The 19,729-nt window shown below is 39.8% G+C and overlaps 3 protein-coding genes across 4 annotated transcripts in view; 1 reads left to right on the plus strand and 2 right to left on the minus strand.

Moving 5' to 3' along the window:
• The window catches only part of ZBTB6 (zinc finger and BTB domain containing 6), a 20,236-nt gene extending 9,492 nt beyond the window's left edge, over positions 1-10,744 (minus strand). The window contains exon 1 of the mRNA XM_010844022.1: positions 10,686-10,744. The gene's annotated coding sequence lies outside the window, so the exon portion shown is untranslated. The remainder of the gene's footprint in view (positions 1-10,685) is intronic.
• ZBTB26 (zinc finger and BTB domain containing 26) lies at positions 3-10,777 on the minus strand (the record flags this gene model as incomplete). Its single annotated transcript, XM_010844115.1, has 2 exons — positions 10,658-10,777; positions 3-555 (listed from the first exon to the last, which is right to left on the minus strand). A coding segment is annotated over exon 2 (543 nt), but the record flags the coding sequence as incomplete, so codon positions are not given.
• Positions 10,778-10,850: 73 nt separating this feature from the next.
• RABGAP1 (RAB GTPase activating protein 1) overlaps positions 10,851-19,729 on the plus strand; it is a 170,058-nt gene continuing 161,179 nt past the window's right edge. Inside the window, exons 1-2 of one of the 2 annotated variants that reach the window (XM_010844019.1) lie at positions 10,851-11,104; positions 16,386-16,541. The gene's annotated coding sequence lies outside the window, so the exon portion shown is untranslated. The remainder of the gene's footprint in view (positions 11,105-16,385; positions 16,542-19,729) is intronic. The other variant, XM_010844020.1, reaches the window with a different exon arrangement.

Raw genomic sequence — 19,729 nt, forward strand, 5'->3', positions numbered from 1 at the left:
ATCTGAATATCACTGTCCTCTATATCCATACTGTCTTCAGATGGGTGAATACAAGGTGAGTCCTGCTTTGGGGAGCCTCTGGCATCTCCCTGATGTTCTTTCGACTGGGGAGAGGCACTCTGTGGTTCACATCCCTCTTTACTTTCCATTGGCTGTTTTGGCTTTATAAACTTCCACAAGGCCTGCGTGCACCGTTCTACAATGTGACTCATCTGAAGAAAACTCGCAGCGGTCAAGTAATTGACCAGTTCCATCTCGGGGAATTCCAGCACACCACTATAGCACGACAAGAGCAATTGTCTCCCCACTTCGGAACTCTGCAATATGGAGATTTTCACCTCTCTCGAATCGTTCAGTAAAAACTGGTCTCTTAAGAAGGGGGAACCTGCAGCAAACACAATTTTATGCCCCTGTACCTCAATATCATCTATGAGAACTGTAACATCACAAAATTTATTCTCTTCTCTTAATTTGTTCATTTTTTGTAACATTGAATCTCCATAATTTTCAAACTTGAAGTGAAGGAGATCTGATCTTTCAGACATTTTGGCAGACCTAAAGAACAGAAATGTAAAAAGGATGAATTTAAGAAAATTCAAACAATTAAGAAAACCTGGATTTTCCTTCCAAAAACAAATCTGTGTTGTCATACCTGTTCATATGTATCTGAATGAAATTTCCCTTGAAAGAGGAAGCTAGTATAACAGCTTTTGAAGGCTGTTAAAAATGACTCCTCACCAACATCAAGTGTCAATTGCAGCTAAAGGAGTGGACTTATATTAGTGGAAATAGCTTGGCATTCATTCAGCTTTTTAAGACGCTTAATACAAGAACAGTGCTTGAGTTATTCCAAGGGCATTCTTTTGCTTCTCAAATCAGAATTCTGTCAGGTTTCATGAACTACCTAAAACATCCCAACAAGTAATAAAGTAATAAGTAACGATTTTATTTTGCATGATACTGTGAACCTGCTTCTTCAAAGACAAAACACTATTTTCCTTTGCTTTGAATTTTACTGTAATGGCACTGCTTGTCCCATTCCTGGGTAAACCCTCTTCTGTCTAAACTGATGTGAATTTACTCATACAAGTATTTTTGCAGTAAAATGAAAGTCACATGTTTAAAGGGACAACTTTTAGACAGTGTCAAAGGCACAGGTCTTTGTTCTTTGCATTTTGGACAAACCTAAATCCTTTCTTAAGAAACATTTGTTGATACATGAAGTAAATATTTGATATAGAAAAACCAGATGAGTCACTTGGTGGGAATCTGAGTAAGAGTACAGTGGATCTAGTTAATCCCTATTAGATGCTTGCTTTCTTCTTTATCCCCATTCATCCATCATTACTCATCAACTGGACTACTCAAATTCATTCATAAATGCCCATTGGTTCCAGCTTCTATTACCTCTAAACCAACTCCTACACCACCTCATGTCATCTTTCAAAAACATAGATCTGTTTATATCCAATCCCTGCCTAAAATCTTTGTGACCTCCTGTCATCTCCTGGATGAAGACGAACCTCTCCAATATAAACTGATCAAGTAAATTTAATAATAATTAAGGTAAACATTGGCAAAAACCAACCAACCATGGAGACGGTTTCTTTGTAAAAACTGCGTATATGTCCTGTTGTAAAGCAATTTCTTTGGAGAAACTCCCCATGTTCTGATTCCATACTCTTACTTGGCCTCCCACGTGTCACTCTAAAGGGAACGATAAGTTAGCCATGTCAATGTGACACCGTCAACATATTATTTTTACGATGACAGCCCATCAGTCATAGTAAAAATAAACACCTTGTCTATATACCAATCTTCTGTGAAATCAGTGGGTATATAAGATCTACCCATGAGAAGTAGCTCCACAATTTCAGTACATCAGTAAGTTCACCTTGAACTTTGTATCTCCATCAACTCCATAGTTGAGAATCACAACCAACAGTTCCTAGTGACATCTGGCTCCTGAAGCCCAATCTTTAGTTTTATGTTCTAGACCACTGAGTTACAAAGGCCCATAGAACACCAGCTTGTGACAGCAGAATATAGGTCTCAATCATAATGCTCAGCGCCTACTTCATAATAGTACTTTACTGACTCCAAACCTTACTACAGGTATTTCTTTAGTCCAGAACACTATTCTCAGCCAATTCTGACTCTCTTATTTCCTCTGAGGCCCTTCTCTAACCCCTGAGATCAGAACAGTTGTCTCTACTGAAACTGTAACCTCAAAATACTAACAGTAATATCCTTCAAACTGCAAGCTTCATGGCATTAGAATAATCTCTGCCCCATTCAATAGGGCTAATGCTGGGAATCTGCATCTTCTAGGGTGAAACACTCTTTCCTTTGGTTTCAAATTCAATAGTAACGTATCCACATTACTGGCAAACCCTATTCTGTTCAAACTGGTGTGTATACCCATCACCTAATATAGTACTAAACACACAGCAGGTGCTCAGTTTGTATCTGTTGAACCTTTAAGATTCATTTGACAGTAATAGGAAGACTTGCTGTTAGGAAGACCAGTGCAGTGTCTGCATAAGCATTACAAGTCTGAGGCTATGAGAGCATACAAATGAATGGGTACAAGGAGCAAGGGGGAAAAAAAAAGACATTTCAAAAAAACTTGTGGGAGACACGAAAAAAAGCAATATGCAAAGGTTCTAAATTTAGGAGTTCACCTGAATTAAAATGTCACTGAAAGAGAGGTGAGACTTAGGAGGGGGGACTGGTATGGCACAGGTATATTTAAACACATTTATACATAAATTTGGAGAAGGAAATGGCAACCCACTCCAGTGTTCTTGCCTGGAGAATCCCAGGGATGGGGTCGCACAGAGTTGGACACGACTGAAGCAACTTAGCAGCAGCAGCATACATAAATTACAAGCATCTTCTTTGTATGGCACTCTGAGTGTACAGATAAATTATAATCACAATGAAGATGAGAGAGGAGGGATGTAGAGAAGCATATGTAGCATCAGAGAAGAGATGGTAAATACCAGATGAAAAGGAAAAATCTTGGAGACATGGGAATATATTAGTAAAGAAAGTGGCGCAAAAGTATTATCCATCACAGGTCAATTTTAGCAATTATGGTTGCTTGACATATTTGATCTGGCAGTGGTGAATATCCCAATTCGTAACTAGAAATTATACAAATGACTGTTGTTCAAATAGCCAAACACAAGGGGCACTACTTCTTAGAGGTTTAGCTTGTCCTGAATTTACTGGCAGGTCAGCATTTTGATCTGTGGTGCTGGAGAAGACTCCTGGGAGTCCCTTGAACAGCAAGGAAATCAAACCAATCCATCCTGAAGGAAATGAACCCTGAGTATTCACTGGAAGGACTGATGCTGAAGCTTCAATACTTTGGCCACCTGATGGGAAGAGCTGACTCACTGGAAAAGACCCTGAGTGCAGAAGGGCAGGAGGACAACGGGGTGACAGAGGATGAGACAGTTGCATGGTATCATCAACTCAATGGACATGAGTGTGAGTAGGCTCCGGGAGATGGTGAAGGACAGGGAGGCCTGGCGTGCTGCAGTCCATGGGGTCACAAAGAGTGGGACAAGACTGAGCAACTGAACGACAACGGCACTTTCCTACTAACACTGAAAAATAAGTACTAATTGCTTCCATCTATACCAGGATAGTACTCGAATTGCTTTAGGCAACTTTCCTCAGGGATCATTGTTCCTTGAAGCTCCAAAGACAGGAGCTGGAATACAGTTTCATTTACCTCCTATTCATCAGTCTCAAGCGACTTACCAACAGGAGCAGTCAGGTATCTCAGGGACGTGCTTGATTTGTCTGCTGTAGTCCAAGAATGTGAGGAAAAATTATTATTTCTCCTTTAAGAAGTTTTCCTTAATGTGTCAGCCCACTCTATTGTCTCTAATAAACTCTTATTTCCAGGCCACAGAGTTCATCCGTTAAGTGTTTCCTGTCACTAGTTTCTCTTTCCGTCAGAGGGTTAGTTATTTGAGGTCAAGAACCAACTGTTATTTTGTACACAACTCATTCAATAATAACTGTAACTAACTCTTAATGTTCCCTATGAAGTTACTATTGAGCTATGGTAGAGATGCCTTTCATTATTAATACTGTTTTTGAGTGCCCTAGAAAATTTGTCTAGGGTTTGTTTCCAAAAAATAGTTTTGACATAAAATGAAATTTTAAACAGAAATTTAAAAATGTTCAAATAAAAAGGAGTACTTGTTTCATATGAACTAGTTTAATTTTATTTAAAAATAAGAAAAAGGATGCCTAATCTTTACTGAACCCTTGCTGAGTACCAGGTATACCCAAATCGACCCATTTAATCTTCAAAATTTCTATGAGGTAAGTATTATTGTCATCTCCACTTTGCTTATGAGGAAATTCAAGCTTGGTGAACATAAGTCACTTGCTTATTTAAGAAAGGTGGAAAGTATTAAATGTTAGAGGTAGAAATTATGCCTGAGCGACATGATGCCAAAATTCATGTATGACAGAACTAGGCTAGCTGAAGTTTTATCTTATGACATTAACTGTCATCTCCATTCATATCCATTCAACTATACCCTGATGATTGATATGCTTTTGTATAGTTAGTTATGCTTCAATAAAAGACTTATGCTTAAAAACAAAAAATACAAATTGAAGCCAAATTTTTGTCAAGTCTAGAGGGCTTTAATAGTAAACCATTCATGTATTATCCTTGTCTTACCTTTCTCACCTATTTTAACTTTATATTATTTTTCTATCTTTTGTGCATTCATCTTTGTCGGATGAAACTTAATGCCATTTATAAAGAAAACAATAAAAATCATGAATATATTTGATTTTTAGACTCCCCAACTATAGTTAACTTCTAATAGCAATTATTCATTATTATCATAGAAATCACTCACATAATTCTAGATTATAGCAGACCTTCTAGGAACTGAAAGTACAGAACTGATTAGGTAGACTAGAGACTTGGTCACCACATTCTGCTGATTCTTTTCAAAGAATGATTTCCAAATTCTCTATATTCTTACTACCATTGGCATAGTTCAGGTCTTTATCAACTATTGTCTGGGTTACTGTGATTAAGTCTGAATACTGCTGAGTTTCTCTTAGCAAGTTTTAAATGACCCCCTTTCCAAACATCAATGAAATAGAAATAGCCTCACTTAAAATCACTTTTTCTTTGTTTATATTTACACAATTCTTCTATAATCACTATGTTGCAGCTGATTTGAAATTTCCCTTTGTTCAAACAGGAGTAACCCAAAAGGATCAGTGAATATTTTAGGTTGAACAATGTTCACTGTTAAGCAAGGGACAGTGTGAAAATATCCACGTTTCTTATCTCAAATGCCTCTAATGATACTGATAAGGAAAACTTTCAGTCTGTTTTCTCATCTATCTCATAAAAGTACCTTTATCTTTCAACTTAGCATGCACAACTACTTCGAAATCTTTCTTCCTCTTTCATTAACACCATATGCCATTTTTCAAAGAGGCTGTAATATACTACAGCCTTTCTATAAAACTCAATCCTTTTCTTCTTTTGGGTAACTTTCATGACACTACATTCTCGAACTGCTCACTCTTTTACTTACAACATGTTTATACAATCTGTAAGTAACATTACAGAAATATACCGTTCCTGGAAGAACTTTTGAATATAGGTGAAGTAAAAGTCCGCTTTCTCAACCTCCTTCCATTCAGTCAGTTGATTCTCAGTTTCTTCCTTAATGAATCTCCTTCCCTCTCCATTTTACTATGTATAACACTCCCAGCCACAGAAAATAAAAACTAAAATTACTTTCAAACTATATATATTGCTTTGCGACTTTTTCGTTTATTGCTTTTAAGAGTTATTTATGTTGAATAAATCTGGTTATTTATGTTGAATAGATCTAGCTCACTCTTCTTAAACTGTTGTACAGAAGTGGGCAAGTGACTTAACAACTGGCCTCAGTTTTCCACCATTCTTTGGCTGATCTGTTCCTTAAGGATTCTGTAAATTGTGAAAAGGTAAGTATATTCTTCAAAGCTTAGTCCTTAAGTTTTTGCTATTTTCTTGAGGCTGACTTCCTCAGAAAACCTGTCTTGGTTTCTCAATGTTTTATTACCTTCTCTATTTAAGAAATTCCTAAATCTCCATCCTCCCTGCACATGGTCCTTCCTTGGCCAGGCAGGGATGCAGCGGTTCACAGGGCTCTTCCCTGCTCCTGACTTGGGACCCCTAACTTGGCTTGCATGCACTTCTCAGCAGGACGCTGTGGGGAGGAGCCCAGGCAAGCAACAGGGCCTGTGTGGCCCATGACCCCTGGGCCTCTGAGCTCCTGGCCCAGAGAGGTGATGTTAGAAAACTGGCTTAAAACTCAACATTCAAAAAAATAAGATCATGGCATCTGGTCCCATCACTTCATGGCAAATAGAAGGGGAAAAAGTGGAAGCAGTGACAGATTTTATCTTCCTGGGCTCCAAAATCACCGCTGACAGTGACTGCAGTCATGAAATCAAAAGATGCTTGCTCCTTGGAAGGAAAGCTGTGACAAACCTAGACAGTGTATTAAAAAGGAGAGACACCATTTTGCCAACAAAGGTCCATATAGACAAAGCCATGGTTTTTCCAGTCGTCAAGTACAGATGTGAGAGTTGGACCATAAAGAAGGTTGAGCACTGAAGTACTGATGCTTTGCAACTGTGGTGCTGGAGAGTCCCTTGGACAGCAAGAGCAAACCAGTCATTTCTAAACAAAATCAACCCTGAATATTCATTGGATGGACTGATGCTGAAACTGAAGCTCCAATACTTTGACTACCTGATGCAAAGAGATGATTCATTGGAAAGGATTCTGATGCTGGGAAAGATTGAGGGCAGTAGGAGAAGAGGGCAACAGAGGATGAAATGGTTGGGTAGTATTACCAACTCAATGGACGTGAGCTTGAGCAAACTGGGAAATAGTGAAGGACTGGGAAGCCTGGCATGCTGCAGTTCATGGAGTTGCAAAGAGTCGGACGTGACTTAGTGACTAAATAACAACAACATGGCTAACTTTAACCAAAGTTAACCTCAATTCAGATTCCCTTGTAGCTCAGTCGGTAAAGAATGTCCCTGCAATGCAGGAGACCCAGGTTCAATTCCTGCAAAGGAGAGATCCCCTGAAGAAAGAAATGGCAACCCATTCCAGTATTCTTGCCTGGAAAATCCCATGGACAGAGGAGCCGTAGGCTACAGTCCATGGGGTCGCAAGTCGGACACAACTCAGAGACTAAACCACCAACCACCACCAACCTCAGTTCAATCTAATAAAAAATAACTGCCCTAGGCTATTACTCTATCATTTGAAATGCATGTTATCTAAACTCTTGCACCAGCTAAAACTCAATAAGTCAAAAATAAAAACTTGTGGAGAATACTTCTGAGAACAGTGGATGTAGAGACAAGGAAACCTGTTAGTGTTATTTTAACAGAGCGATATAGAAATAATGAGGGCCCAAATAATATAGATCAGTCCTGGGTGTTCACTGGAGGGACTGATATTGAAGCTGAAACTCCAATACTTTGGCCACCTGATGCGGAGAGCTGACTCATTTGAAAAGACCCTGATGCTGGGAAAGATTGAGGGCAGGAGGAGAAGGGGACAACAGAGGATGAGATGGTTGGATGGCATCACCGACTCAATGGACATGGGTTTGGGTGGACTCCAGGAGTTGGTGATGGACAGGGAGGCCTGGTGTGCTGCGGTTTATGGGGTCACAAAGAGTCGGACATGACTGAGCGACTGAACTGAACTGAATAATATGAAATTGAGAAGAAATAATATGGATTTATTTTAACAGATTCCAGAGATATCTCAAAGAATTGATGGACTTGATAACCAAGGTAGGGAACAAGGGATGAAACGTCACGATGACTCCTAGGTATTTGGTTTGAGAAACTGGATGTCTGACAGAATGTCATTCAATAAGCAAGGAAATGCTGGGGGAAACGACCATGGGTCAGGTTTTAAAATGTTTAACCAGACGAGCCTGCATGACATTAAGGGGAAGATCGATCAGCTAGCTGATATGGCTCTGAAGCTAAAGAGAAGACCTGATTTGGATAAGTTAATAAATGAAAGCATGACATACCTAACTATGAATGAAACTGACCTAAAATGGCACATATTGGAAGAGAATCTAAGGGAAAAGAAATGAAAAATAAATCCGTAACAGAAACATAAATCCATCACTTACCTTCTTCTCAATCTGGATCTCTTCCAAGCCTCTCCATTTTTTTTTAATCAAGAGTCTATCTTTGCTTAAATTTTCCCCTTCTTTTGACTCCCATGTTCAATCACTGCTTAGTACAGTGGATAAAACCAGGTTTCCAAGAATCAAAACGCTGCCCCACCACTTTCTAGTTGTATGACCTTGGGCAAGTTACTTAATTACTTTTGTTTTTTCAGTTGTCCCATCTGTCAAAGAAATAACAGTACTTAACATGATAATATTAATATTTCCATAACAATAGGTTGTTATGGAAAATTAAATTAATTTAAAAGTAAATTAATGTTTTAAATTCAGTTACTTTTTAAAAGAACTTAGGATAGTGCCTGGAATTGTGCTCTGTAACCAAATGTTAGATCAATAATACAGCCTGTCAATATCCTTGGTGAAGTCCTTTAACGTGTGGCATTTCTTTCATTCTCATTTGATACCAAACCACCTGAGGTCTCTCCATTATTTCACATATTATCACCTCATCATTCTGCTAAAATTGCTTTGTAAAAAGTCACTCATGATCTCTTGATAAAGAAATGCAATCTTTTTTTTTTTTCTTTCTCATTCTCCAAAGGCTCTGCATCCATTGTCTCAGTGGACCCTTCTCAGTGTTCTCCTCTCTTGACTTCTGAAACTTCTTGGTTGCTGGAATCCTTACGTTTTATCATTATATTTTATCATCTACTTCTGTTTCTGCTACTATATCAACTACTATTAACTACTCCCATTTCCCCAAATATTCCCTTCATTGTCAATAACCCCTTCCTGATACCAACTATTTCCATGGCTTCCTACCTCTGTGCTTTAAGATGATTCAAACTTTTACCTCAAGCCACGGCATTTAGGCTGAGCTGCAGATTTGTCTTTCCAACTCTATACTGGACAGTTCCATGTGGCTATCCCATCAGGCCTTAAATTCAAGTATCCAAAAAATGAACTGGTCATCTACACTATGCTTATGGTTTTATTGCTGATAATGGCATTAACATTCTTCAAATTTCACAGGCCTGAAACCTAAGACTCAGCTTTGATATCTCTTTCACCCTCAACATCCAATTCATTATGGAGTCTTTACAGCATTTCCTACAGCATGTGTGTGCTTAGGCACTCTCAGTCATGTCTGACTCTTTGCAACCCCATGGACTGCAGTCTGCTAGGCTCCTCTGTCCATGGGATTCTCCAGGCAAGAATACTGGAGTGGGCTGCCATGCCCTCTTCCAGGGAATTCTTCCCAACCCAGGGATCGAACCCAGGTCTCTCACAATGCAGAGGATTCTTGCCTGTCTGAGCCACCAGAGAAGCCCAAAATACTGGAGTAGGTAGCCTATCCCTTCTCCGGTGGCTCTTCCCAATCCAGGAGTCAAACAGGGGTCTCCTGCGTTGCAGGTGGATTCTTTACCAGCTGAGCTACCAGGGAAGCCCTTCCCTTCAGCATACCTGCTTTCTTTCTGATAATACTATCATAACTTGGTTTTGGGATTCCGTTACTTCTCACTAGGCTGATCCCATTACACCTTCAAAAGAATCTCAGATAAGAACATCTAGAATTTAGCTAAAGAGTCCAGAATCAGTTCTTAGACATTCCTATCCTATAGGCTGACCTCCAGAACAAGATGATTTTCTACAATGCAAATGTGACCACACTAGTCTCCTGCTCAAAACTCTTCAACAAGTACCCACCTCTTTTAGTTGTAAATCTTCACTATCTGGACTTCCATCTACTTTCCCAGCTTCATATCTCATGCTTCGCACAAGAGCCCTGGAACCCTCTCCTGCTCTTCCCACACAAGTTATGCTCACACACTGCAACTGCTCAGCACTGCAACTGTTCCTCTGAGGGCAAAACCTCTTCTCCACCTTATCCGCAAGTAAAACTGAAAGTCTCTTCAGCCTCCCCGGCAACAGCCCCTTGAACGTTTCATACATATACGACTGATATGTATATCGCAGGAGCACTCATTTGTTTTTATCTGGTTCCCAAACTTGACCCTGAAAATTAGAACAATGTCTTACGAATTCCCAGTGCCTGACAAGGCGCCAGATATAAAAAAGGTGTTGTAGCCAGTGGCAAAAGGGTAAACTAGCTGCACTCCACAGTGATCCTCGCAGGCTGGCACTGAGGCCTTGCCCTGGCCGAGAACTGGCACTTCTTAAAAGATGCCAGAGTCGGGTTAAAGCCAACTGCTTGGCCCTCGGCTGGGGTCCCCGGAGGAGGTCCCTGGGGGCATCCTTAGGCTCCCCACTCCAGACTCAGGGGAGGGAAAGGGGCGGGGCATAGCAGGGGCCGGGCCAAGGGCTCCGTAAGCACCCCCAAGCCTAGGCCAGCCCCTCGGCCCCCATCCCGGTGCAGGTCCCGGCCAATCCATGGCCCCAAGGGGGCTCGATTTTGAGAGACCTTGTACCCCTACCCGGCGCTCCGGCCGCCTCCGCACTTACAGACCCGGGGGAAGGCCACCGTCAGGATCCGGCACCGCCAGGAGCTCCGGCCCCTCGGGGCTCCGGGAAGGGGAGGGGCAGGGAACCCGAGCCAAAGGGGGACCCAACGGAACCGGAAGGGCAGCCCTCGCCGGACAAAGACAACTTCCAGGTCCCATGGTCCTCTCCGCCAATCGGAAGGCTGGGAGGGCGGCGGGCCAGGAGAGGGATTCTCCGTGCCGTGGGCGAGATGATCGGGTACCCAGGGCTCCCGCTAGCTTTTCCGCCCGCGTGAGCCGACGAGCAAGTGCTGTGGCTTCTTAGCGCCTGGGGCTCAGGCCCCGCGCACTTCGCTCCTTCTCAGCCGCTCCTCTCTACCTACGACTCGGCCGTCTGCCGTCTGCGTGGGCCTGAAAGGCGCAGCTGCACTTAAAGCGTCGGTAAGCTCCTCCTGCCTAGGGTATGGACTCGCCTTCTTGGGACCCAGAAGCGGAGGGAAGGACGTTTACCTCCCTCGGTTTTTGCATGTTGGTGTTTCCCAGGGATTTGCATTCTCCGTTACCTACAACTTGCTGATTGTTCACAACTCTCTTTCGCCTGACCATCAGCTCTCTTGCGCCAGGGCCAGCTGCCGAGAAGACACGTCCAATTGGTTTTCCACTGTTAAGGTAGCTTTGAACTCAAGTTCATCGGCAGACCTGCTTCTTACCTCCTATAGTCCTTGTGTTGGTGAATGGCATCGTCCACGCAGTCTTGCCCACCAGAAAACTTCAGTATCATTCTAGAGCCACTTTGCATCTTGCCAATTCAATGGTTCACTGGGTTCTCCTCGTTTTTTGGGGGGATGGGGGAGCGAGGATATTGTGGTAAAACATACATAGTATTTATCATTTTAATAATTTGTAAGTGTGAAGTTCCATGGCATTAAGTACTTCACAGTATTGGGTAACCATCACCGCTGCTGTAGCCAATTTCATTATTTTACTTGTGGTTATCGTTTTTCCGCCATTTTTGAAAAGTTTGTCCTTTTCCCTGGTGACTCGGTCAGTAAAGAATCCGCCTTACAATGCAGGAGACCTAGGTTCCATTCCTAGTTGGGGAACATCCCCTGGAGAGGGAAATGGCAACCTACTCCAGTATTCTTGCCTGGGAAATCCCATGAACAGAGGAGCCTGGCGGGCTACAGTCCGTGGGGTCACAAGAGTCGGACAGACCTTAGTGACTAAGCCACCATCATCGTTTTTCCAACACCATTTTTGAAAAGTTCCTCCTTTCTCTGTTGAATGGATTTGGCACCTTTGTTGAAAATTGACTGACCATGTTTGTGTGAATTCATTTCTGGACGCTCTATTCTATTACATGTGGCTGTATCTCTGTACTTATACTGGTACATATTCTTCTACTGTAACTTTGTAGTAAGTTCCTAAGTGATGAAGCTATTAGGACTTCAACTTTATTTTATCCAGATTGTTTTGGTTATGGCAAGCCCCTTGAAATTCCGTATGAATTTGAGGATCAGCTTTTACATTTCTAAGAAAAAGGCTGTTGTAATTTTGATAGAGATTGTGTTGAGTCTGTAGATCATTTTGGGTAATATTGCCATCTTAATTTTAAGTCTTACTGTCTGAATAAGAAACATCTTTTCATGTACTTAGGTCTTTATTTTCCTTCAGGAGCACTTTTCAGGGTATTTAATTCATTCTGATAACATAAATGAAATTGCTTTCTTAATTTCCTTTTCACACTGTTGCTGGTGTGCAGAAACCCAACTGATTTTTGGTGTTGGTTTTGTACCCAGCAATGCTTCTGATTTTTTTTTTTTTTTGACCCCATAGGCTTTCTTGTGGATTCTTCAGGATTTTCTGTATATATGACCATGCTGCCTGTAAATATAGTTTTACCTCTTTACAATTTGGATGCCTTTAATTTTTTCATCTTATAGTTCTGGTTAGAGCTTTCAGTACAGTGTTGAATATCAGGCATCCTTGACTTGTTCATGACTTGTTCTAAGAGGCATAGGTAAATGATTGCATTTGATTTAGATACGGGTTTTTGGGTTTTTTTTACAAATACTTTTATCATGTTGAGGAATATTCCCTCTATAACTACATTTTCTGAAAGATCTTATGCAAAGGCATTGTACTTTGTCAAATAACTTTTCAACGTTAATTGAGATGATCATGAGTTTCTTCCTTAGTTCTATTAATGGAATATTTTAAATTGATTGATTTTATGTTGAACCACCCTTGCATTATTGGGATAAATCCCGCTTGGTCATGGGGAATAATTCTGTTCATATGCTGTTGAATTTGATTTCCTTTTATGTTGTTGAGGATTTTGGCATCTATATTCATAAGAGATATTGGTATATAATATTTTGTGATGCATTTAGTTAGCTTTGGGATCAGAATAATGAGGCTTCATGGAATCAGAAAGCATTCCCTCTTCCTCAGTTTTTTGTAAGAGTTTGAGGACTGTTATTAATTCTTAATTAAGTATTTGGTACAATCCCTTGCCGAAGCCATCTGGTGCAGGACTGTTCTTTTTGGGAGGTTTTTGATTACTCACTCAGTCTCTCTACTTGTTATGAGTATGTTGAGATTTTCTAATTTTTCGAGAATCCACTTAAATAATTTGTATGTTTCAGGGAATTTGCCCGTTATATTCTAGGTTGATTTTGTTGATCTTTTCAAGGAAACAACTTTTGGTTTCATTGATTTCTTTTTTTCTCTTTTTCTTTTCTCTTGGTTTATTTCCATTCTGTTTCCTTCCTTTTGCTGGCTTTGAGTTTAGTTTGTTATTCTTATTTCATAAGGCATAAAGTTAGGATATTGTTTTGAGATTCTTGTTTTTTAATGTAACCATTTACAACTGTAAATTTCTTTGCTTACTGCTTTCATTGCATCCTGTAAATTTTGGATGTTTTTATCATTACTCATTTTCAGGTATATTCTAATTTCCCTTTTAAGGACTTCTTTGACTCATTTGTTCTTTAAGAATGTGTTTAATACCCACATATTTTGAATTTTCCAGTTTTCCCTCTTACTCATTTCCAACTTCATCCCATTGTAGTTGGAAGATACTTTGTTTAATGACCTCTTAAAATCTTTTGAAACTTGTTTTGTGGCCTAGTATATGGCCTGTATTGGAGAATGTCCTATGTGAACTTGAAAAGAATGTACTGCTGTTGTGCAGTGGAATATGCTGTATACCTGTTAGGTTCAGTTTATTGTGATGTTCAAGTCCTTTAATTCTAATGTATCTTCTGTCTGGTTGTTCTATTCATTATTGAATGTGGGCCATTAAATTTTCTAACTATGATTGTAGAACTGTTTGCTGCTAAGTCACTTCAGTCGTGTCCGACTCTGTGCGACCCCAAAGACGGCAGCCCACCAGGCTCCCCCGTCCCTGGGATTCTCCAGGCAAGAACACTGGAGTGGGTTGCCATTTCCTTCTCCAATGCATGAAAGTGAAAAGTGAAAGTGAAGCCACTCAGTCGTATCTGACCCTTAGTGACCCCATGGACTGCAGCCTACCATGGGGTTTTCCAGGCAAGAGTAATGGAGTGGGGTGCCATTGCCTTCTCCAGTAGAACTGTTTATTCCTCCCTTTAATTCTGTTCATTTTTGCTTCAAATATTTTGAGAGTCTATTACTAGTTATGTGAAATTGAAAGTTGTTCAGTTCCATCGGACTCTTTGTGACCCCGTGGACTATATATAGTCCGTGGAATTCTCCAGGCCAGAATACTGGAGTGGGTAGTCTTTCCCTTCTCCAAAGGATCCTCCCAACCCAGGGATCAAACCCAGGTCTCCTGCATTGCGGGCGATTCTTTACCCGCTGAGCCACAAGGGAAGCCCAAGTATACTGGAGTGGGTAGCCTCTTGCTTCTCCAGTGGATCATCCGGACTCAGGAATAGAACCAGGGTCTCCTTCATTGCAGGCTGATTCTTTACCAACTGAGCTATCAGGGAAGCCCAAGGTAAAAGTGAAAGTCGCTCAGGTGTCTGACTCTTTGCAACCTCATGGACTGTAGTCCATGGAATTCTCCAGGCCAGAATACTGGAGTGGGTAACCATTCCCTTCGCCAGGGGACTTCCCAACCCAGGGATTGAACCCAGGTCTCCCACATTGCAGGAGGATTCTTCCCTGATAGCTCAGTTGGTGAAGAATCTGCTTGCAATGCAGGAGACCCTGGTTTGATTCCTGGGTTGAGAAGATTCTCTGGAGAAAGGGATAGGCTACCCACTCCAGTATTCTTGGGCTTCTCTTGTGGCTCAGCTGGTAAAGAATCTGCCCCAAATGTGGGAGACCTGGGTTTGATCCCTGGATTGGGAAGATCCCCTAGAGAAAAGAATGGCTACCCACTCCAGTATTCTGGCCTGGAGAATTCCATGGACTATAATCCATGGGGTCGCAAAGAGTTGGACAGGACTGAATGACTTTCACTAGTTATGTAAATGTTTAAGTTTTTATAATCTTGCTCTATTGAACCTTTTTTTTAATATATAATGACTTTCTTTGTCTCTTGTAATTGTTTTAAAGTCTATTTTGTATAATCTTAATATAACCACCTGAAGCTCCGTTTTGGTTAGTACTTGCATAAAAATGCATAGAATATCTTTTTTTTTTTAAACCTATTAATGTCTTTGGATCTAAAGTGAGTATTTTCTAGATTGCATATTGCTGGAACATGTTTTTATTTTATCCATTCTGCCCATCTCTGTCTTTTGATTAGAAAGTTTATGCCATTTACATTTAAAGTAAAGACTGATAATGAGGAACTTACTTCTGCCATTTTGCTACTCATTTTCTACAGGCTTATAGCTTCTGTGTCTTTCATTTCTTCCATTACAGCCTTCTGTTTTTATTTTTTGTAGTGAAAACTTTTGACTTACCTCTTATTTCCTTCTGTGTATATTCTATAGATATTTCCTTTTTGGTTACCATGGGAATTACATTTAACAGCTCAAAATTGTAACAATTAAAATGGATACCAATTTTAGTAACAAACAAAAACTGTCCTATACAGCTCTGTCTCCCCTTTGTTATTGGATTTTATAGATTACATCTTTATACATTGTGTGTGCAATAAATTAGACTAATATTTTTATGCATTTTCATTAAAATCATAAATTAAGTAAAATGGAGGAAAATTAAAATGGAGGTAAATAATTACACTAATGATTCTGTAGTTGCTTGTATATTTTTCTTCACCAGAGAGATCTTTATTTCTTCATATGACTTTAATTATTGTTGAGCATCCTTTCATTTCAACCTGAAGGATCCTCTTCATCATTTCTTGTAAGATGGGTTTAGTGGTAATGAATTCCCTTAGCTTTTTTTTTTTTTAATCAGAAAATGTCTTGATTTCTCCCTCATTTTTGAAGGACAATTTTGCTAGATATAGAATTGTCCACCAAGAGTTTTTTTCATTCATACTTTTAATATTATCAACCCACTGCCTTCTGGCTTCTAAGATTTAAGATGAGAAATTGTCTGATAATCTTACTGAAGATCCCTTGTATGTGATGAGTATTCTCTCTTGTTGCTTTGAAGATTCTCTTTTTTCTTTGGCTTTCTACAGTTACATTATTATCTTTTCTTCCCTTTCTCTCTTCTCCTTTTGGGATACTTATAATGGTACATTGTTTCCCTTAATAGTGTCCTGCAGACCTCTTAGGCTCTATTTAGTGTTCACTTTTATTTTTCTGTTCCTCAGATGGAGTAGGAAGAACATGGAATCCATCTCTACCTAGGCAACAATTACACTGGCAGACTGTCTGAAGTAACTATTTCGAAACTCTGGAATCTATTTGAATGCTTGCATGTTCCAGGGGAAAATCTGGTTGGTCATCTGAGGTTAATTTCAGTCAAGGTGAGCCTTTAGTGTGAATAGGTAGGAAACTATTTGTTCCTACCCCTCAACCCTGTTTATATTGCAGGTATGGCTTGCTGGAGCCAGAGTGGGAAGTAAGAACCTTGTTTTCCTAGAATGTAGGAAATGTAGGAACCTAGAGTTCTACATTTTATTTTATTTATTTTATTTTTATTGAAGTATAGTTGATTTACTATATTGTATTAGTTTCAGGTATACAGCAAAGTGATTCAGTTTTATATATATATATTTTTTTTTATTATGTTTTATTGCAGGATATTGAACATAGTTCCCTATGCTATACAGTAGGACTTTGCTGTTTATTTATTTTATATATAGTAATCTGTATCTACTAATGCCCAATTCCTAATTTATCCCTCCTGGACCCCTTTTCCCCTTTGATAAACATGTTTTCTATGTCTGTGAGTCTGCTTCTGTTTCATTGATAAGTTCGTTTGTGTCATATTTGAGAATTCACATATAAGTGATATCATATGGTATTTAGACAAAGACATTACTAAAACAGCTGTCTTAGAGTTGCTCATCAAGCTAAAACATGGATGAAGTCTGGAAAATAATGTACAAAAAATGCAAATATCATTAAAGAAATAGAAATTATAAAAAGGAACTAAAATGAAATTCTGGAGTTGAAAAGTACGACAGAGATAAGGAAAAAAAATTCATTTAGAGGGGATCAAAATATACTTTGGCCACCTGATATGAAGAGCCAACTCATTGGAAAAGGCCCTGATGCTTGGAAAGATTGGAGGCAAAAGGAGCAGGGGGCAGCAGAGGGTGAGACGGTTACATAGCATCATCAGCTCAAGGGACATGAGTTTGCACAAACTCCGGGAGATAGTGAAGGACAGGGAAGCCTGCTGTGCCACAATCCATGAGGTTGCACAGAGTCATACATGACTTGGTGACTGAATAACAACAAAATCAGACTTGAGCAGGCAAAAGACAGAATCAACAAACTTGAAGATATTTCCTTCAAACTCAGTCTCTTTTTCCCCCCCTTTCTTTTGCCTTAGTTCAGGTGTTTCTAATCTGCGTAAGATCAGAAAGTGATATTCAAAGTGTTCTATTTACTCCCTGTTTTGCCTTTTCTACTCCTACCAGAATGAAATTTTTTAAAACCCAAATCTGTTGTTGGCACTATCCTTAGAAACTTCAAGGGCACCCTGTTTATAGATTGAACTTCATTTTCCATATTTTAGCATTTACGGACTTTCCATTCTGGTTCCAGCTTACCACATCAATCTACTGAGCTTGAGATATAAATTCCATTTTCCAGGAAATATAAGGTCTAAGGAAACAAACTCAGTGACTTCTTGAGGAAACAACTCTTCAGATCCAGAAGATAGGAAATTTTGTACTTCAACTGGACTGATTTCTTCAATAAGCCAGTGTCTTTCAATTTTTTTTCTTAATTACTAGATTAAGAAATACTTAAGGGACATCACAACCAGACATAGTGTGTGGGCCTGGACTGGATGCTGATTTGGGAAAATTAGCTGTAAAAAATTTATTTTGGTCAATGAAAAATTTGATTATAGTTAGGTATTAGCTGAGAGGAAAATTTACTAAAATGATATTACTGATTTGGAAAAGCCCGCTGTAAAAATACTTTTAGGTTGTTAGAAAATTTGAATGAGATCTAGGAATTAGATGAGAGGAAAATTTAGTGAAATGCTAAGGTAGATACTGTTAGTTGAATACAGCAGACTGTTTAACTATGTGAGCTCATTTTGAAAAACAATATATAGACACAAAGAAGACTGTGTTTTAAACTGTTAGTATTTGTAGTGGGAATCTGATATTTTTGTTTTATTTGAGGTTGTCCCTGTTTTGGATTTTTCTTCAGGACATACTCTAGTGATTCTGTAATAAAATTTTATTTAAAAGATTATGTTAAGATTTATGTATATATTGGGGAAATACATATGAATCAAGAAATACATGAAATGTATCGTCACCAAACTATTAAAAGTGGTTTTGTCAGAGTGTCAGGATTTCAGGAGATTTTGCTTTCTTCGTAATGTTATATCTGTTATTTAAATACTTTAAAATGGGTGTGTATTTCTGTTACATAACTGTGTAAGGAGAAGGAAGAAAGCTATTTTACTGTGGGAGTGCAGCCAAGTCTATTATAATAGACAAGTCACAAAGAGGACTGCAACAGAGCACAGCTTTTTTTTTTTTTTTTGCTGTGTCTGGTTGATTTAGATGCACTATCCACAGGAAAACTTTGCGAATGACTCATTTAGCCGGAAAAGAGTATACACAATTTGAATCAAGAAAATGAGGGAGAGGCTTTAGAATTACTTCATAAACTGTCAAGACTTAATTAGCACTTTTAATAATCATTACTTTTGTTTACTACTACACTGTAAATTCACTCAGGAGAGGGACTTTCAACTTCATTCTGTTGCTGCTGTTCTATCACTTTTGTATGGCTTTTAAATAAAATCCCAGCCCTATCTTTGAGTAGTACTCTGGAACAACCTAGTTCATTTTGTTCTCTTTTGTGTGTTTCAGATGTCTCAGGGTAGTTGTGTTGTAGCCAGTCGCCCTTGATTTCAAAGTTAGAAAGTTTTGACTTCTACACGGAATCCTGTTCCTTAGGCTGGATTCCTTTACAAAATTAGAAAAAAAAAAAAAATTATCATTCTCAAGGTTTGCAGTAAAGCCAAGTGACATACCTGTAAAGGAACCTACCTGTCGACAATCCCTGCCACTGTCTGCGCCCTCAATAAAGGCCAGGTGTGTTGGGTTAACATCATTAAGTGCGACTTTAGAAACAGCTTTTAAACGTTAAAGGGGAGGAAGGGATTCCTTGCTCTAGCACCAGTGACTTTGAGGTTGGACCCACCTCAGGTGCAACAGGTACTACCCAGCCTGCTACCCCCGCCAATCCTGCTCCCAGTCCCTGATGCAGGCACAGAGCCACTGTTAGCCAAAGCGCGCACACACTAACCAGAGACGAGTGCAGCTCCCAGAGAGCAGACTCCGCGCAGGCGCAGAATACGGAGGCGGGCCAAAAGCCCAGGTGGGGTCCGCGGAAAGGAAGTACGCCCCCGCCGCCTGTCGTTGAGCCAATAGGGCGACTCGGCTTTGCCAAGGGCCTATGAAGCAGGGCAGGAGGCGGGACGGAAGACGGAAGGAGCGCTCTCACGTGAGTAGGG

Source organism: Bison bison, unplaced genomic scaffold (assembly GCF_000754665.1).
Source record: "Bison bison bison isolate TAMUID 2011002044 unplaced genomic scaffold, Bison_UMD1.0 scf7180017864193, whole genome shotgun sequence".
In the NCBI taxonomy this organism is placed as follows: Eukaryota; Metazoa; Chordata; class Mammalia; order Artiodactyla; family Bovidae; genus Bison; species Bison bison.